Source organism: Pleurodeles waltl, chromosome 3_1 (assembly GCF_031143425.1).
Source record: "Pleurodeles waltl isolate 20211129_DDA chromosome 3_1, aPleWal1.hap1.20221129, whole genome shotgun sequence".
NCBI lineage: Eukaryota > Metazoa > Chordata > Amphibia > Caudata > Salamandridae > Pleurodeles > Pleurodeles waltl.
Genome location: NC_090440.1, coordinates 1,901,027,907 through 1,901,048,893, shown reverse-complemented (window position 1 = coordinate 1,901,048,893; position 20,987 = coordinate 1,901,027,907). Strand labels below are relative to the sequence as shown.

General features: G+C 43.3%; 1 protein-coding gene across 1 annotated transcript in view; it reads right to left on the bottom strand.

Annotated features, from left to right (window-relative positions):
- SUMO1 (small ubiquitin like modifier 1) overlaps positions 1-20,987 on the bottom strand; it is a 56,781-nt gene that overhangs the window by 8,768 nt on the left and 27,026 nt on the right. Inside the window, exons 2-4 of the mRNA XM_069226045.1 lie at positions 9,491-9,568; positions 5,594-5,671; positions 5,437-5,508 (exon numbers count right to left, since the gene is read on the bottom strand). Coding sequence (XP_069082146.1) covers positions 5,437-5,508; positions 5,594-5,671; positions 9,491-9,568 — 228 coding nt within the window. The remainder of the gene's footprint in view (positions 1-5,436; positions 5,509-5,593; positions 5,672-9,490; positions 9,569-20,987) is intronic.

The window sequence follows — 20,987 nt, the reverse complement described above, 5'->3', positions numbered from 1 at the left end:
GCAAACAAGCCTTGCTAGCTGCAAGAGTCACAGTTGAGGATTTTGGGTGCTGCTGGGGACTAGGAAGGACCAGGATGTTGCCCCTTGGAGAAAACAGAGGGGGCGCTCAGCAACTCAGAGAGCCCCCGCAGAAGCAGGCAGCACCTGCAGAAGTACCGGAACTTAGAAGACCTGAGGACAGCGGTTGACTCACTCACAAAGGAGGGTCCCACGACGTTGGAGTCCAACTCAGCGAGTTGGGCAATGCAGGACGGAGTGCTGGGGACCCAGGGTAGGCTATGCATAAAGAAGTCCTGGAAAAGTGCACAGAAGCCGGGGTAGACTGCAAATCACGCAGTACACAGGTTTGCTGTCTGGCGGGGGGAAGCAAGGACTTACCTCCACCAAATCTGGACAGAAGGGCCACTGGACTGTGGGAGACACTTGGACCCAGCTCCTGTGTTCCAGGGACCACGCTCATCAGGATGAGAGGGGACCCAGAGGACCGGTGATGCAGAAGTTTGGTGCCTGCATTGGCCGGGGGAAGATTCCTTCGACCCACTGGAGATTTCTTCTTGGCTTCCAGTGCAGGGTGAAGGCAGACAGCCCTCAGAGCATGCACCACCAGGAAACAGTCAAGAAAGCCGGCAGGATGAGGCGCTACAATGTTGCTGGTAGTCTTCTTGCTACTTTATTGTGGTTTTGCAGGCGTCCTGGAGCAGTCAGCGGTCGATACTTGGCAGAAGTTGAAGGGGGAAGTGCAGAGGAACTCTGGCGAGCTCTTGCATTCGTTATCTGAGGAATAGCCCAGAGGATAGACCTTAAATAGCCAGAAAAGGAGGTTTGGCTACTAAGAAAGGAGGCTTGGCTACTGAAAGAGGTAAGCACCTATCAGGAGGGGTCTCTGACGTCACCTGCTGGCATTGGCCACTCAGAGCAGTCCATTGTGCCTCAACACCTCTGAATCCAAGATGGCAGAGGTCTGGGACACACTGGAGGAGCTCTGGGCACCTCCCCTGGGAGGTACTGGTCAGGGGAGGGGTCACTCCCCTTTCCTTTGTCCTGTTTTGCGCCGCGCAGGGCTGGGGGAATCCCTGAACCGGTGTAGACTGGCTTATGCAGAGATGGGCACCATCTGTGCCCATCAAAGCATTTCCAGAGGCTGGGGGAGGTTACTCCTCTCCCGCCCTTCACACCTATTTCCAAAGGGAGAGGGTTTAACACCCTCTCTCAGAGGAAATCCTTTGCTCTGCCTTCCTGGGACTGGGCTGCCCAGACCCCGGGTGCAGAAACCTGTCTGAGGGATTGGCAGCAGCAGCTGCAGTGGAAACCCCAGAAAGGCAGTTTGGCAGTATCCGGGTTCTGTGCTAGAGACCCGGGGATGCATGGAATTGTGCCCCCAATACCAGAATGGTATTGGGGTGACAATTCCATGATCCTAGACATGTTACATGGCCATGTTCGGAGTTACCATGTGTAGCGTCACAATAGGTAGTGACCTATGTGTAGTGCACGCATGTAAGGGTGTCCCCGCACTCACAAAGTCCGGGGAATTTGTCTTGAACAATGTGTGGGCACCTTGGCTAGTGGAAGGGTGCACACACTAAGTAACTTGGCACCTAACCATCACCAAGTGAGGGCTAGACATATAGGTGACTTATAAGTTACTTATGTGCAGTGAAAAATGGCTGTGAAATAACGTGGACATTATTTCACTCAGGCTGCAGTGGCAGTCCTGTGTAAGAATTGTGTGAGCTCCATATGGATGGCAAAAGAAATGCTGCAGCCCATAGGGATCTCCTGGAACCCCAATACCCTGTATGTACCATATACAAGGGAATTATAAGGGTTTTCCAGTATGCCCATGAGAATTGGTGAAGATGGTCACTAGCCTGCAGTGACAATTGTGAAAGCAGAGATAGCATGAACACTGAGGTTCTGGTCAGCAGAGCCTCAGTGATACAGTTAGGCACTACACAGGGAACACATACAGGGCATACATTATGAGCACTGGGGTCCTGCCTGGCAGGATCCCAGTGACACATAGGCAAAAACAAACATACATACAGTGAAAATGGGGGTAACATGCCAGGCAAGATGGTACTTTCCTACAGAAGGGCTCCAAACAAGCCTGAAAAAGTTGGGACTGTCAGATCATGTTGTATTATGTCACTTATTTCTATAGTGCTTTAGCGTCACCATAGGTTTGCCTAAAAGTACTTAGGTGGAGGCAGAAGAAATTGACATGCCTGCTGAGAATGTGGAGGGAGGAACTGAAATAACTCAACTGTAGGGGTGAAGTATTCAATGAGGAAACCCACGCTTAGTTTGCCTCGCACTGCTTGGTACAGGTAAGATTACCCTAATATATCTCAATCAATCCTCCTTCCTGTCCTCAGAACTCTCCATTTGCAGACCAGGGCACACTATTGCAGGGGCTAAATGTTCCACTTATGCAATTATCTTGGCTGCAGTTGTGATAAGCAGCTTGCAAGTAGGCCTCATAAAGTCTGTGTTCCACTGGTAAAACTTAAAATGCCACAAGCGCGTAGGTCACACAACATTCCTTCCTCATCATCATCATCCCTCAGTCCTCCAACCAATGCTTAAATGGTCAGTGATATTCCTTTGTTCTCGTATTAGGCAAAACCAGTTGACTCGGCACACTTTATTCAGATGAGGTTTTACATTGCATTAGAGTACTGAGTGGAATTCTAGGCTATTACCTACCCTGTGCCATTATCAATACCTCGAGAGGCCACCTCTGAGAGCTGCTACTCACCCAGTTAACCCATGGCTAACCATGAACGAGGGGTACCACAACCACCGCACCGCCTGAGACTATAATGTAGTTCCTGGAGCCACTAAACTGTGGCAAGACGTAAGGTGTTAAATTTTAAGTGGTTTTCACTCGATGTATGTTTAACTAACTGCGAGTTCTCATGTACGCAACAAAAACATGTTGTATTGTTTATATTGTTCGCATAGGAGGATCGCACACCATATGTTAAAGAGAATACTTTATGTACGTCCACATCAGCTGGCCATCACAGTAGCTTTTATCAAATCAACTCGCCATACAAAAGCACCCAAAAGAGCATTTCAAAGAAGATCTTGCGTATTCAGCACAGCACAGGTATGCACTGCTGGCAGCTTTCATGTGGCTCCCAATGGCACATGTCATTTACATACAGCACTCACAAATATGTAGAAGACATGAGACACTTCAAACAGACCTCGGTGGCTATCACACATTTTCAAACAGCACTTGTCTCCAATATGTACCATACATACAAGTAAAGAACACATCAGACCACACACAAAAACACTTAGAGCTTAAAATAGCAACAGCTGTCACACAGTTGACATCATCCATGGTCACAAATTTCCAGACTTAACAGATATGTCCCATAAAGGGACATCACATTTCCATATACTGCACTACACATTTTGCGATTCCACACAACACTTTATAAAACATCTCACATTCATGTTTTTATTCCAACATGGACATTCCAAGGGCACCAATAACTAAGGCGACACATGCACAGCAAAAACAAGGAATACATTTGTGAGAAGTCCACACACCCTTGCAACATTGCTCAGGTCAGTATAACACCAATACAACTCTCAGGAACCTTGTCACAGCAGGACATCATGCATGTTATCGACCTAAGAATTACCAAAGTAGGCAGTAAATACCCTCTGGTGTGAAGTCTCTGACCCTATTATCATACACCCCCAGGTCAAAGATTAGACAAGTAGGGCTAGGCAAAATTCTCATTAAACCGGAATAACCGTAGTAATTTTGATAATTTTGTGTTACTCATATGATGCAACATTATCGAAAATTACAAGATTACACACATTGGCTTCATTTGGAGTAATTTGGGTTAAAAATGCCTACCCAATAACAGGGTGCGAGTGGCTGCAACTAACGTGGTAATTCAGAATGACTTTCGAATATGAACCGAACATTCAAACCCACACACAGAAGATTACATTCCACAGTCCAAATGGATGACTCAGAATATACCACAGAAAATAATTCAAATTCCAGTCTGCAATGAAAACTCACAATTGCCTCGGAAAACAAATAGAGCTACAGAGCCACAATAATTCCCGAATACCTTTTGATTTAAAATGTACAGTTTTAGCAAAAACAAAATATTATGGCCAATGCTTAACAAAACTGCACAAGCAAAACCCCCACAAAAAATGAAATGATGGGAGCATGCGTCATCACGCATTCATAGGTATACGTCAAAAGACTATAGCGCACAAACGGGATGACATAAGATGCATAAGTCACAGGGCATGCTCTTGCATTACAATGCAGTTGTCATTTATTTTTTTCACCCTGCCAAGACAACAAGTGCCAATGATGGACTAGTCAATTTAAAAAACAAAAAAGAAGAATAAAAAAAAAAATTGAAAGGTGCACAATAGTGAGTTAATAAAAAGAAGCGAAATGGCAGCCCTCCAGCAGAGGACAAAAAATGTAATAATCACAGTAAAAAAAGAATAAAATAGGAAGGGGGGGGGAGATGGAGCTGGTGGGGGTTTGGGGGAAAGACTTAAAACGGGCAAGTGGTGAGAGGAAATGGTGAACGAGGTGGGGGTGGTAGGTAAGGGAATTTATGTTAATAAAAAATACAAAAAATAGCGGGAGGTATGCAAAGGCAAGCATTCAGCACATAGGTTGGTGTGATGAGAAAGCAAAGAGGGAGGGGCAATAAATTAAAATAAAAAAAGAAAAAGAAAAAGAAAAAACCACACATGCAATACCTCTGAGCGCAAAAAGAAAAAGAAGCAGCTCCCTAAATTTGAGAAGTGGAAGGGTGCCATACAATAAAAATGACGGTAATGAAGCTATGAGGGGCGAGATAAATGTATGAAGAGGAATGAAACCCATCCGATACTAAGCAAGAAATTCAGATTGACAAGAAAGTCAACCAACGATAAGCAATGACCTAAACCAAAGCCCACTGTATCAATATTATCTATAATAATATGCACTTCAAAAAAAGACAGCTAAAGCAGTCTTCTAGGCGAGACCTAAAAAATTATTTTTCATTCACATGCATTGGCAAGAATACACCCAGCTTCTGCCCAAGCAAATATCTCCTTAATCACACTTAAGTATGCGTTAGAATAACGTTTCTCCTTGTTACAGAAGCTCACCAGGTATTTTTTTTTTTAACAGAACATATGACAAATTGCAAGATCTACTTGGGCTGCTGCACAGCAACGGGAACTGAAGACCTCAAGTATGCTTTCTGGTACCACAGGAAATCTGTGCCCCTACACGAGGCTTCTGTTCAAAATTATAGCTAATTGATCAGAAAGCACACAGACTCATAACTGGAAGGCAGTGCGGATTGGTGGTGCAAGACTATACAGATGTGTATTCCACCACAAACTGAACACCTTTTCTTTAAAAGGCACAATACTCACCTCTTTGGGAGTGTGGTGGTCTGAAACCCTCTGTCCTTCAAAGAGAAACCTGAGAGAACTCATTGGAACGCCCTGGGTGAAAAAGAAAAAATACTTTTAGGATCCAGCTGGTGCCTAGAACCACCTGATGAGATTAAGACGATAAACACAGCCACACCTGTCTTTGAGAGTATGACTCTTTAAGTTTCTTGAGATGTGTCGTCATTTTCACCTTAAAGTGGATTTCACTGCTGTCCTGAGGGAGAGAAAACAAAGCAGTGGTGTCACCATGTCATCCTGCATTATGTGATCACATTAAGAGTCAAATAAAAATGGCAACTACCACAGTTCAAATGATATGACACAGTCACAGCGGGGATCTAGATCAGATCAGATAGATTAATTGAAGAGACAACAGGGCACTGTACAACACCACTGCATGTTAGAAAGGATGCTGAGAACACACTTGGCTCCAGAGGCCCGCAGGAATCTGCCATACACTTGAGCGTACAAAGACACTCAAGACAATTCGCAAAGCATGTTGGAGAGTAGGCCACAATGAGGAGAAGGTGCAGGCAAAGGAGGGCTAGAGGTCATTACTGTTATGGGACAAAACTAATCAAAAAAAGGCATCTAGGGTATTTGCTGAAGTGATGTAGCAAGTTCAAAGTGAAGGACAAGGTCTTTCAAGTCTCAGAATAAGGCTACGTGGGAAAACGTCCACAAACACTGTCGCATTTACCACATTTGTTAAAAACCTTGACAAGGCAGCAAGGGCAAAAGGGTTACAGACTCGAAACTGTGCCTATTAGATGGCTGACCAATAATCTCAAAAATCCCCAAAACTTGTGTGCACGGCGCTTAGTATAGTAGCCTACAAAAATAATAATGTATAGATCGTTTTAACACCTCGTTTTAATTGCTTTCATAGACTCCCCGTCACATTAGATAGGACACCTGTGCATTTGTCCCGCATTTCTAATGAAATGGTCAATGATATAATTACTATCAAACATTTTGCTTGCAACTATGTAAAAGCTGCAAGGCTATCTTTCCTATTTCTTATCTTGGGTCTGTTGTTAATATATCAATATAAAGAGTATGCAATTCCTAAGTAGGATAAAGGGAGAAGATTATCTAGGTTGGGGATAGCCAGAGGCGTCATATCGGAGGGTCTGCTCAGGAGGAAGAGCCGTCACACACACCCAGAAGGGTGCCATGCTTCATCATCAGGCAGCTCTTCGTTGTGTCAGCGATGCAATGCCCAAAGGGCCCCATCAGGAGCCTCTTTGTTGGAGCTCCTTAGTTTTATGCTGATGTGAAGGGTGAGGTACAATGTGCAGAGTGTTTATGCGAGTAGACTAGTGTAAGGCGAGGTTAGACATAACTAAGGGATCTCTAATCTTCTTTATTATGCAGGTGCCCTTGTTATCATTAAAATCTATGCTTATTAGTGTAATAGCCAAAAAATGGATGCAATGGTCAAACTGGCTCAAATAGTAATAAATGAAAAAGTCAAGATGTTTCTTGCCCTTTTAATGTCAAAACTGATCATGGCAATTCATCATGACCGTAATTCTAATCTATCCGCAATTTGGGCATCAAAGTGAATAACTTGTAATTGTACCCAAACGACTGTCACATAGGTATATAGTATACCTTCATAGTTAAAAAAGGACCTAAATAAAGAAAACTGAAATAAATCAAATGGAGATATTAACATTTAGTAGCATGCTAAACACTTAGTTGCATGATAAGCATACATGCTCAGTGAGAGTGCACCCCAGTAGTGCAGATAAAAACTGACCCCTATGGGGGCCACACAAGGTATGCGTGCACAAACAAGACACACAACTGTGATGATGCCCACAGGCGCAGTTATGGAGAGGCTATTGAGTACGAGGTGGCAACCGGGTGTCACACAACGAGTCTTACCATATAAGGTGGAAAACACTGCCATGATGTGAGTGGCAGGACGGACGCTTTCACATAGCCTATTTGGGGGCATGTATGCTGGACCTTTATTTGCCCCTAGTCCCCCCCCCCCCTTTTTTTTTATCTTGTGTGTTGTCAGTAGCCAGTATTCATTGTGGGTAAAGCATTTTAACACTGGCAGCCCACGTACTTCCAGGCTTCAATGCTAGATCTAAAAATCTGAACCGCTTCCATTTGTATAATGGACTCTCCACCGGTAGTTCAGCCCAGCAAGAAGGCGATCGCAAAAGGTTAAGATGCAGATACATTACAGTAATACTGCACCCCAACATCAATGTACAGAAAGGAGTAACGGTAACAGATCTTGAGTTGGAAATATAAAGATAAAAAGAAAAAAAGTCAGGCAGTTCAAGCACCTTACGCGGCTGAGATGCAAACCCTCAAACACATAAAAGTTGATGAGAGGATGCATGAAAAAAGTCAAACCACTGACAATCGCTCCGATAGCATTCCAGCCCATCATTGTTTTGCCCACCATGCCACCTCCTAATAGGTTTGGCCATATGCAAATCAAGTCTTGCTTCAATGGGAAAAGTCTAGCTCGAACTCCCAGGCCCTCTCTGAACAGGAACACAAGTAACCAAGACTGCTTTTGCCCTGATTAGGGCACCTCAGTCAGATGTAGCTTGGATCCAGTGACAGAGTGAGCAAAGGCCCCAAGTCTAAGCATATCCTTAGCCACCTGATTTTTTATTTTTTGGGGGGGGGGTGGTATGAGAGATGGGCAGGCACAAACACACAAAAGGTGACTGGAGGAAACCTGCAATAATTCAATAACCCTGGCAAGTGCTTGGGATAGCATTCCAGCCCATCATTCTTTTGTCCACCATGCCACCTCTAATTAGACTCAGTTATATGCAAAGGACCCATGTATGGCCGTATCACCATCACCTTTTGTGTGTTTGATGTAAGCGGCCAAGGAGACTTGACCCAGACACTTTAAAATATAAACACCCATCTTACTGAATATTTTAGGAGATCGGACCTCACAATAATACATCACCACTATACATGAGATACAAATTTAAATGGCAATGCATATGAAGCACCCCTTGCCATCCACCACAAAATGAAGCATAAACCTCTGTCTTTTTGAAACCATGTTGGGAAGGCTGCGCTTAAGTGCTGTAAGTAGAGCAACTAGATATCCTGGGATAGGACCAAGAAGCAGGAAGAATTCAGAATAAAATGGAGAGAGAGCAAGATGAAGAATCCTAGCAAAGTGGACAAGCCAGGTGGAAGTGCATAACAATTGAACATGTATAGCTATCCCTTGCCCTCACATTACAATCCGAGGGTTTGTATCGGTTATATAAAAAAGAAAAAGAAAAATCCATACATTACTGCCATATCAAAAAAATGCTACCAGAAAACTGATAGCCTTGTACAATACAATTTGTATCCAGACGTAAATGTAACTACGCAGCACAATATAACTTGTATCCAGACGTAAATGTAGTTACCCAGCTTTGGAAATCCGGTCTCTAACATCCACATGGAGAGTTCCATTTGGCCCAGAGTCATGCTATAGATGTCAGTGCATCTGTAGTATGATTCTGGGACAAATAGACCCAGGGTCATGCTACAGATCAGATTAGCAAGAAAAACTCTGCTCACAGCGTTTATAGTGGGCAAAGTAAACAAACTAACTTTAAGCGTGTGTTCTAGTGAAAACTTGCCGAGAAGCTGTAGGTGACAACATTATCAAAGGTTGTAACAATGGTGTAGCTGGGATTCAAACAAATCATTATTCTTAGACTATTAATTATTAAAATAAAGAGTCCATTTTTTAGGGTGGGAAGGAAGCAGAAAAAAAGAACATAATTCAAAAACTGATTTTTGGAGCGGACCCAAAGGTGACAATAGCAATTCTATGATGGAAGAGCAAAGAGTGACAGGAAAGTCCACATAGGACAAGCAACAAGTTTGGGGCTCATACTTTTGTTTTCAGTAGTTGTTTTTTTTCAAATGTACAATAACCTAATCAACACACTAGGACTAGCAAAGAAGGTGCACAATAAACTCTGAATCTTACAAAGACCTATTTGTGAAAGATACAGAGCACATCTGAAAACCTCACCTGCCCAATGACTTTCAGTTTGATGTATTCACCATCTTTCTTGTCTCCCAAATCCTCAGTTGAAGGTTTGGCTTCTTGCTGGAAAGCAAAAAGAATATCATATAGGTATAGTTTCGACCGAGACATATTTTTGCACCCAGGTAGCAAACAGTTTCCTGCAATTCAAATTCCACATTGTCAGTTGAAGCTCCTCCTCCGATATGGCCCTAAGCTGTACCATGATTGTGGGTCGGAGCATGCACTAAAATCTGGTGGCATTGCGGCAGAGACAAAACAAAATAGGAGGCCTTTAACAAGTTTCACAGGAGTTTTTCACACCATCAAACTCCAATTGAAACACTGTTTTTAATACAGCAATGCATGGTTCAAATTATCCTCATTTATGAAGCACGGAGCCCACCTGAGGACAAAAATTTAAAAAGCAATGGTATCAACAATTAACAGAGAATTGGACAAAAGGCGGCATGTGACTGCCTATACAAAGCACAGAAAATATAATAAATAACGTGATATAATAAGTCCACTAAATAAGACAACATATTTTTGTAGCTGGCGTTACAACATAAGTGATGTCAGCGACGGATACTGACCAGGCAGTGGTCCACAAAAGAGCAGGTAAATCCCACTCCGAGTATGCTACAACACCGACTATTAACAGCAGTGCAGTGCTAACTTTGACCAAGTGTAAAAATGTGGAATACATGGCGTGACAGCAGATGCACACATCTCAAGCAACTTAGTCTACAATGTTCCTTGACGTTGAACATTCGGGTTAGAAATCCATAATAAAAACGTCCCTCTGCGATACTTGTCAACAACCTCTGATCACTATAGACAACCAGAAACGTGGATTCTTCTAGACTCATCTGCTGCTTTAATACTGCCGGTCATGATGCTCTCAAAGGATAAAGGCACCATACAAGCTACAAGCGCTGGCAAAGCCAATGGCTATGGCCTTGGACAGCTGGTGTGATATTCTTTGATTGTAGAATATACAACAAAAAGAAATGAAACATATCACAACTTAAACATGCTAGTCATATGTCTGACAAAAATAATTTTTCAATTAAAGAAAAAATTGTCCATCACATAATTTTAACATAACAATATGGGAGCTTCCTAGCAGGCAGCTGCATTTAGAACAGACATTTAAATCCGTTTTTAGTTTTAATGCACACCACTGTACAATATGGTTCTTGCTGGTGCAAATAGAAGATGCTATTGACTTAATTCCTGTAACTTGAAGATACTGTTCAAACATGAAGGGCTGACTAAAAAAGAACAAGCATTGGTAAAACCAATATGTCTCACCTCCGGGATTTATTGGCTTTGCCTATGGTGTTTAGTGGTGGCTATACAGCATGATTAAATAGGATGGAAAAAAAACACAATATTGCTATATCAATAAAATAAAAAAGGCAGCACGGAAGCATATGTGCAACTTTCAGAGTACATGTGGGGAGAATCAAAAGAAGGCGGGGTGAGAAGTACACAACAGGGGAAGAGAGCAATATGCAGTGTAGCGGGGAAAGAGATGCACAGTCAAGAGCAACATGCAGCATGGGGGAGAAAAGCACACAAGGGAGAGAAAGCAATGTGGGAAGAAGTGCATGAGGGCAAATGCAAAATGGAAGGGGCAAGGGAGAAACAGACTGGCGGGACAGAGCAACACAGAGAGCAGCGGATGAAGAAATAGAAATACACGAGGGACACAGCAGAAAAACACATGCTCTCATGGAGTGGTTGCCCAAAAAGTAGTTCCTAAAAAGTAAGGAGCAGAAGAACACAAGTAATGAAGACATGCTAAAGGGGGGAGAAGAGAGGAAAGAAAGCCCACACAAGCTAAACTGATAAAAAGCAAGCAAATGAGTGACAATAAAACTAACCAATGGTGAGCAATGGTGGGGCACTAAACCAACTATCAGCTGATAGTAGGTCTTTTTGCAAACAGGTTGCGCTGTGCGGTAGACGAGACCGAATAAATGGATAAGAAATGTAGAGGGTAGGGAAAAATAAAGCACTGGCAAAGCATGGCCCACTGACCTTAGCAAAGAAGTGCACTTATGAGGCAGACGTACACGTGATCAGAGAAAATACCAATGGCTGAAGTGGGCTGACCCATCTTTGTCCCATGCTGTATGCAGTGGTCAGGACCAGAATTATGCAACAGGTTTGAGAAAATTATTGGGCATGAAAAGACAAATTATGTGGCACGTTTTGTGCTGTATTACTTCATTATTTTATTAACACTGTTTACGCGTCGGTTGCACCTCATTAGTATTTCTTGTTCAAATCAGCAGATTATGCAGCAGATAATGGCTTATGCTACAAATGCAAATATATATATATATATATATATATATATATATATATATATATATATATATATATATATATAAAAAAGAAAAAGCCACTGTTGGCATGGTGACCCTCCACTTTTTGCCTAGTGCTGATGCCAGCTTGGATTAGAAGTGTGCTGGGAACCTGCTAACCAAGCCCCAGCGTTCTTTCTCTAAACTCTAAAACTGTACCTTTGTTTCCACAATTGGCACAGCCCTGGCACACAGTTAAGTGCCTTGTAAAAGGTACCCCTAATACTAAGGGCACTGTGGCCAGGGAAGGTCCCTAAGGGCTGCAGCATGTATTATGCCACCCTCAGGGACCCCTCACTCAGTACATGCACACTGCTTTGCAGCTTATGTGTGCTAGTGGGGAGAAAAGGCAAAGTCGACATAGCACTTCCCTCAGAGTGCCATGCCCACAAACCACTGCCTGAGGCATAGGTAAGTCACCCCTCTAGCAGGCCTTACAGCCCTAAGGCAGAGTACACTATACCACAGGTGGGGGCATAGCTGCATGAGCACTATACCTCTACAGTGTCTAATTCAATTCTTAGGCATTGTAAGTGCAGGGTAGCCATACCTAGAATATGGTCTGGGAGTTTGTCATTACGAACTCCACAGTGCCATAATGGCTACACTGAATACTGGGAAGTTTGGTATCAAACTTCTCAGCACAATAAACCCACACTGATGTCAGTGTGGGCTTTATTGAAAAATGCACAGAGGGAATCTTAGAGATGCCCCCTGTATATTAGCCCAACTCCTAGTGCAAGGATGACCAGTCTGTGCCAGCCTGCCACTTCCAGACGAGTTTCTGACCACATGGGTTGAGTGCTTTTGTGCACTCTGTGGTCAGAAACAAAGCCTATCCTGGGTGGAGGTGCTTCACACCTCCCCCTGCAGGAACTGTAACACCTGGCGGTGAGCCTCAAAGGCTGAAGCCTGGTGTTACAGTACCCCAGGGCACTCCAGCCAGTGGAGGGAAACAAACTAGCCATAGAGGATCCCCAGGTGACTCTGATGACGTGCCCACCCTGGGCTGAACTTTCTACACCCCCACGACGACACCTGCAGATGGAATCCCGAGGACCCCCTTGACCATGACTGCCCGGGACGAAGATATCCGTCGCCTGGAGAGGCACTGCACCCGCAGCCCCTAGGCCCGAGAGAAACCAACCACCAGTGCAGAAACAACCAGCAGGCGGCCCTCACCATTGCTCTGTCGGTGGCTTGCCCGAGAGGCCCCCTGTGCCCTGCCTGCAGCACCTAAGTGACCCCCAAGGCCCTCCATAGAGTTCTATTGAGAACCTGACACCCTGTTTGGACACTGCACCTAGCCGCCCTGTGCCGCAGAGGTTGTGTTTTTTGTGCCTACTTGGGGCCCCTCCAGTACTCCTGGAGTACTGGTCTGCCCTCCAACAACACGGGTACTTACCTGCAAGCAGACCTGAACCGGAGTACCGCGTCTCCATAGAGGCCCACGTTATTTTGGCTCCTGTTTGACCTCTGCACCTAACCGGCTCAGTGTTGCTTGGTGTTATCTTGAACACCCAACTGTGGGCTACCTATGCCCCCGGAGATTGAACCCGTAAGTTTGTTACTTACCTAAAAAACTGTACTTTACTTACCTCACCCAGGAACTGTTGAAAATTGCAGTGTCCGTTTTTAAAATTTTTGCCATTTTAAAGAAAACTGTACATTGTTGATTCCATTCAAAGTTCTAAGTATTACTGTGTAAAGTACCTTTCATTTAATGTACTTACCTGCTACATGAATCTTGTGGTTCTAGAAATAATTTAACAAAAGAATATCTTACTATATTGGTCTGGAGTTAAGTCATTGAGTGTGTTTTCACTTATTGCTTGTGTGTGTACAACAAATGCTTAACACTACCCTCTGATAAGCCTAACTGCTCAACCACACTACCACAAATAGAGCATTAGTATAATCTATTATTGCCCCTGTCAAGCCTCTTGGGGAACCCCTGGACTCTGTGCACACCATATCTCATTTTGATATAGTATATAGAGAGCCAGTATATATATATATATATATATATATATATATATATATAAAAAAAAAAACTTAGACACTCCTTCAAATATCAGGAGAACCAGGACACCTCCAATATGAAAATTCAATTTATTTCAGCACAAAATCCAACGCGTTTCGGCAACAGCCTTACTCATGGATACCACATAAATAAAGTGCTTCACATATATAGCCCAAGTTGGTCATAGAAATAAAAAACAGACCAATCCTAATACACCCACTGGAGAACACGTATTTGTGGTGGCCATCTTTAAAGTACACATTCAATCTTAATACACTATAGTAAATATTAAATAGTTTTTAAATAGTTTTAAAATCACATTAATATCCCCCATAAGATTTTCAATGTCAAAAGACTTATTCAAAATTATTTCTCATGATGTTACTCTCCAAACAATTAGTAGAAAATATAATAAATAAATATTTGATACAAGATTGCAAATTTGTAAAATAATTCAATTATTAAATATTTCATTTCTGACGTTTGAGTAAAATATCTATATATATTATCAAGTTGAAATCCAACATATTTCATAGAATATTCCATATAAGTATTTAATACTCCCACCCATGTCTCAATTACTACCATCATATCTTGTACTGCTCAAGTGGGCATATACATTTGCAAGTAACTACCCTGGAGGATAACATATCATTTCCAATGTTATACATAAATGACCTCGTTCTACTAGTGCATCATGACTTCTTAACCCAAGTGAGTGGACATACAAATTTCATTCATAATAAAAACTAACACCTCTCCATATCTGAAATATCACCAACACTACAAAATTCTATTAAAGTAAAAAATGCTTATTATAATACAAATCACCACATATCCTCAAAATATATCAATTACTCTAGATGGATACTCAGCTCCTCACTCGAATTCAGCCCTACAGGTTCCAATGTCTCAAACTCAATTATATATTTAGACTCCAAAGTACGTAACGTCCTTACTCTATTACCGCCCCTTTTGTTGATCTTAACTTTCGCTCTATCCCTCCGTTAGATAATACCCTAGCTAAACGTGCTTCACTCGAACTTGCAGAGTGGGCCTCCAACAATAGGCTAAGAGAAATTTGGAGGACTGGCCACCCCACACACCGCGAATACTCTTTCTATTCCCCAGTGCATAAATTGCACACTAGAATAGATATGATATTTGCATCAAATGATATAATCCCAAAAATAACCACATCAGGCTACCTGGCTCGCACCATATCTGATCATAATCCGCTTCAAGCTACCTTGAGAATAGGCCGCACACACACGTGCATTCCCACATGGCGTCTACAACCAGATGCCCTCATAGATCCTCCTTATCATGCTGAACTAGCTAAATGCTTGTCGGATTACTTTGCTTTAAATAAAAACACAACAACAGCGCGCGCCACGAAATGGGACGCTCATAAAGTGGTTATACGCGGCCACTGCCTTGCAGCCTCACTGGGGGTCAAAGGAATGCTTAATAGGGAACTACTAGAGATAGAATTAAAAATGCGCAAAGCAGAGACCGAGACCACCACTAGCGTGACCTCGCTTGAAACACTAAACTCGCTGAAATCTGACTACAAAGAAGCTGATGCCAGGCTCAGCAGACATGACTATAGACATTTTAAAGCCCGACAGCACGCAGAAGGCGACAGATCGGGCAAACTGCTAGCATGGCTGGTCCGACAACCATTACAGTCCTCACCTATAGGCGCGATAAGAACACACTCAGGGGAAGTGATTAACACTCAAGCCGGAATCAATGAGTCCTTTCATATGTATTATCGTTCCCTATATCAGCCCACTAAACCTCCAAATGAACAACTTCTTTCTGAACTCCTTTCATTGATTCCCCAAAATATGAATATCATTGACAGCGCAGCCACATTGGACGGTCCCATCACTGTCGAAGAACTACGCTTAGCTCTTTCTCAAATGGCGCGCGGCAAAACTCCTGGCTCAGACGGACTACCAATGGAATATTACAGTTCACTATCTGCTCATCTCCTGCAGCCCCTGACCGAGGTATTTAACGAGGCACGAAATAGAAAGCAGCTGCCAGACTCCATGCGCGCAACATTGATAGTGGTGCTACCAAAACCAGGACGCGATCCACTTGATGTCAAATCCTATAGACCACTCTCCCTGTTAAACACTGACTGTAAACTCCTGGGGAAAATCCTAGCAAATAGGCTACTCCCTTATTTATCAGACTTAATCCATCATGATCAATCTGGATTTGTACCAGGGAGGAACACTTTTCTAAATATAAGACGCCTAATACGTATATTACACAGTACCACAGAAACTGAGGCAGTGGCTGTGGCATTGGACATAGAGAAGGCGTTTGATACGCTCGGATGGGAATATCTCTTCCGCACTCTGAAGGCGTTCGGCTTTCAAAGCGGTTTCATCAACTGGATTGCCACTCTATACGCAAAACCAATAGCTCGCGTCAAAACGGGCCAAATGATATCAGACGCGTTCCCCATCGGCAGAGGCACCAGACAAGGTTGCCCGTTATCCCCTTTATTATTTGCTATAGCTATGGAGCCATTGGCAATTGAACTTCGTAGCTGGGCAAGCAGATGGGGCATCCTAGAATCCAACACATACCATATTATTTCCCTATACGCAGACAATGCTCTAATATATTTGCGTAACTATACCTCCTCCCTCGCAGAAGTTATACAAATCCTGGATAACTTCGCTTTATCCTCTGGTCTACGCGTTAATTGGGCGAAATCATGTATTTTCCCGCTTAGTCGTATACCTACGGAGCAGCAAATGTTATTACCACTACATCAACTGACATGGGCATACCAGACCTTTAAATATCTGGGGATTCAGGTCTACCACTCTATGACAGACCTACGCGAGGGCAATCTCGATAGGCTGCTACGCTCAACTCGGGGATCTATGGCATTTTGGAGTTCCCTCCCACTATCACCCATGGGCCGCACGGCCATAGCAAAAATGTTAATATTACCTAGATTTTTATACTATTTCACAGCGCTCCCATTTTCCCTGCCACTTTCATTCTTTCATAAACTACACTCTCTGCTAACAGATTTGTTGTGGGGCAGGGACCGACGGAGAGTAGCCCTAGCCATTACACAATATCCACTGGAGGAAGGCGGGCTCGGCATGCCGAACTTTGAATTATACTACGCAGCAGCCCAACTCCAATGGGTAGCCACGTGGCTTAGCGAACCACCCACCCCAGAGTGTACAGCGATAATGTCTTGTGTGACACCACAAACGATACTGTCATCACTTATGTCCAAACCTCCTTACCCATCTAACAGAAATCCCCTAGTAGTACCAGCCAGATACTGCTGGCGGAGATATGTCCAGGGCAAAACCCTAACTCCCCCTTACTAACCTGCAATGCCTTTGGCTCAGGTACCAGGTGCCCAAGCTCTTTCCCATCACCATGATATGCGGGTAACCAAGACACTGAACATGGGGGACTTGTACTTGAGATCTAAAGCATGCACTTTTGCAGAGCTCGTGTCTGCCGGTATCATGCAACCTGGGGCCTTCTTAACATTTAATACCATTAACAAACTTCTACAAAACTTTTGGGGGTGCAACCCAAATGAGCCTGATGAATCCCCCCTACTCACCTCATTACTCACTATAGGAAACATTAAGGGCAGCATTACTAAATTAAATAAAATACTCCTAACAGATACCCGCACTGCTTTGTCCCAAGTTAAGAGCCGCTGGGATGAGGTCCTCCCCACACCAGTCGACCAGAAATCCTGGAAAGCAGCCCTCACCACGATTAAATCTGTATCCCGTAATGTTAGACTAAGATATACTCAATTCAATTATATCCATCAAGCATATCTATCTCCGTCCCGCATCAACAAAATATACCCAAACTCTAAGCCAGAATGCTCTAGATGTGCTACCCCTGCTGCTAATTTCTACCATATGGTTTGGGAATGCCACACAATACATATTGGCTGGTGCCGCATCACCGAGACGGTTGCAGACATAATAGAAAAAACGCTTACTCCCACACCAGAATCCTGCTTGCTGGGCATACGTCGCCGGGACAAGAATGAAAAACACACTCACAAGTTTATAGATCTTGCGTTTATAATATACAAGCGTTTGATCGCTACACACTGGAAGGCCCCTAATGCCCCCTCTTACCGCGCCTGGCTTTCAGTCTTACCCAGCTCCACATTACCGGAGGCATACACTCTAAGACAGCTGCAGCTCAGAGGCCAGATACAAGAGGGCGCCGCACAATGGGACCACTTTGTAGTACAAATAGAGGCTAGAGATGATGATTACCCCCCTTGAAATACGTGCCACGAACAAAACGACCTGCGAGTAAACACTTAGCAACCACGACAAGAAACAAATCACACCCGATGTAGCATCCCAACTAGCCTCGCCATATCAGCCCGGAAACATACAGTTGGATAACAAGTGCAACTTCATCCAGACATGAATATACAAATTGACAGAAGATGCCGATGCTCTATTACCCCTGCCCCCACCCCATTACAAACCATATAACACGCAAACAAGCACTAACATATCTCATGCCTATATAGCTGAATGTTATCGTAATCACTTAGAATACCATTAAGTATACCTAAGTAAAACCATAGATATGCCCAGTTATTGTTTTAAAATGTATCAAGTTAAGTTGTATGCCAGTACATTAAAAATGTAACCGTACTGTATGGGAACTACAGGTACGTGCAGAGACACATGAAAAGGGAAAAATGTTTATTCTCTTACTAACTCAAGTGACATGTACTGCTGTTCGTGTGTTGTGTTTAATAAACAGATTTAAAAAAAAAAAAAAAACACATCAGTCCCTCCTTCGTGGGTCATGGCTCCAAATCTATGACAACTGGAACATATTAAAACTATAGTTCAGGATACCAAATAACTGACCGAAACTGGCCAAAAACCTAGCATCCTCACTTGTTCCCCAGAACGGGAACACTTAGATAACAAGCACTGGCAAAACCAATGGGTCTTGTCTATGTGGGATTTATTGGCTTTGCTAATGTTTTTAGCTATGTTGCAAATGCCTGAAAGTAATGTAAAAAAGCTGTATGACACAGTCAGCTTTGTCTGCATTATACCAGTTATGCTGCACTGAAGCTAACGCTGCTATATAATACGGTGAAAAAACCATTAACAAAGCCAATAGGTCTCACATAGGCGACACCTACTGGCTTTGTCATACAGTAAGTTATATGTATTTATATAGTATTTACAAGGCTGAGGTGCTAATGGTATAGAAAGGTGCTACTGTGTCCAGATTCAAAAGCATTTTAGTACCATACAAAAACTGTCAAAATGTGCAGTACAAATGCACTGAATGTAACATAAGTTATAGGTAGACAGAAAACTGCAACAGGTTACAGCCTTTGGTGAAGCAGGTGATGCTTTAGGCTATGTGTTACTTTTGGTGCAATGGTTACAAAAGAATCAAAAAAGCACTCCTGGCTGCTTGTTTAGTAGTAAAATATAGCAGTAATTAATGTCCATCTCCTAGAGCTTTTGGCCCCTGTGCTTGTGACTGCTTTTTCAGTAGTGAAATATAGCGATTATTGGTGCTCAGTGCATCTTCTGGAGCTTTTGGCCCCTGTGCTACTGCTGCACCATCCAAATCGTGGCTCTTCATGCCTGCAAGGTAACTGCGCTTGTGACCGCTTGTTAAGTGGTTACATAAAGCAACAGTTAGTGTTCGGTGTGTTTTCTCCTAGCTTTTGGTCCATGTCCCACTGCACCTGCTACAAAATCCAAATTGTGGCCCCTACTGCCTGCAAGGTAACTGCAATTGTGACCGCTTGCCTAGTGGTAACATATAGCAATAATCGGTGCTTGGTGGGTTTCCTAGAGCATTTGGCCCCTATGCCACTGCACCAGTCTTTGATTGCCCAGCAAAGGTGACAGATAAGAACAAGATTTAAAGGCCTGTTGACAGAAACGGAATTTTGTGGAAGTATTCAGTGAACACAGTGTTCTCATCAGATGGGACAAACTGAACCTGGAGAGCTTAAAACAAATTCAGCCAGCAAATAGGAAGAAAGAAAATGCGTGTAACAAACCACAAAGCCAATGGCAAGCGATGGGCAGAATGAATTCCTAGGTCAACTTTCTGAAAGTCCCCAAGATGACTTTAGCAAACCAGACAGCTCTGCTGTCTCGTAGGCTGTGGCCTAAAAGAACGAGTTACTTACCTTCGGTAACGACTTTTCTGGTGGATACATTAGCTACCTGTGGATTCCTCACCTAATGAATACTCCCATGGCGCCAGCATTCGACGGAAATCTTCTTACTAGTCTCTGCACGTCGACGAGGACGTCACTCTAGCCCACGCGACGCCGTCTGACGTCATACAGGCAATAAGAGGTCCTCGACGACGTGCGGACATCAGTACCAATCATTTTTTACGTGCATGAGAACAACCAGGCAATGCAATGAAAGAGCAAGGCAACATCCCATTACATTGTAAAAATACACAACATTGCATGAATAACTGTAAATCTTTTATATATATATATAACTCTCTCTTTTTAAAATATATATACACATCAAGTATATACACAACGATATATACATATATACATATATATAAATATAATATATACAACATCTATTGCACCCTCAAAGACCAAGAGGAGCGTACTCAAGGATTACTTGGTAAGACCAGAAAGGCAACGGGGAGGCGGGTGGGACCGTGAGGAATCCACAGGTAGCTAATGTATCCACCAGAAAAGTCGTTACCGAAGGTAAGTAACTCGTTCTTCTGATGGATACAACTACCTGTGGATTCCTCACCTAATGAATAGAGTCCCAAAGCAGTACCACGCCCGGTGGTGGGTGCCTAAATGGTCAAACCAAGAAATCCTGCAGCACTGACCGTGCAAAATGGCCGTCCCTTCTAACCTCAGAATCCAAACAGTAATGTTTTGCAAAAGTGTGAAGGGACGACCAAGTTGCGGCCTTGCAGATGTCGACCACAGGAACACCTCTGGCCAAGGCCGAAGTGGCCGACTTAGCTCTGGTGGAATGAGCTCTAATGCCCTCAGGAGGATCCTTCTTTGCCAAAGAGTAACAGATTT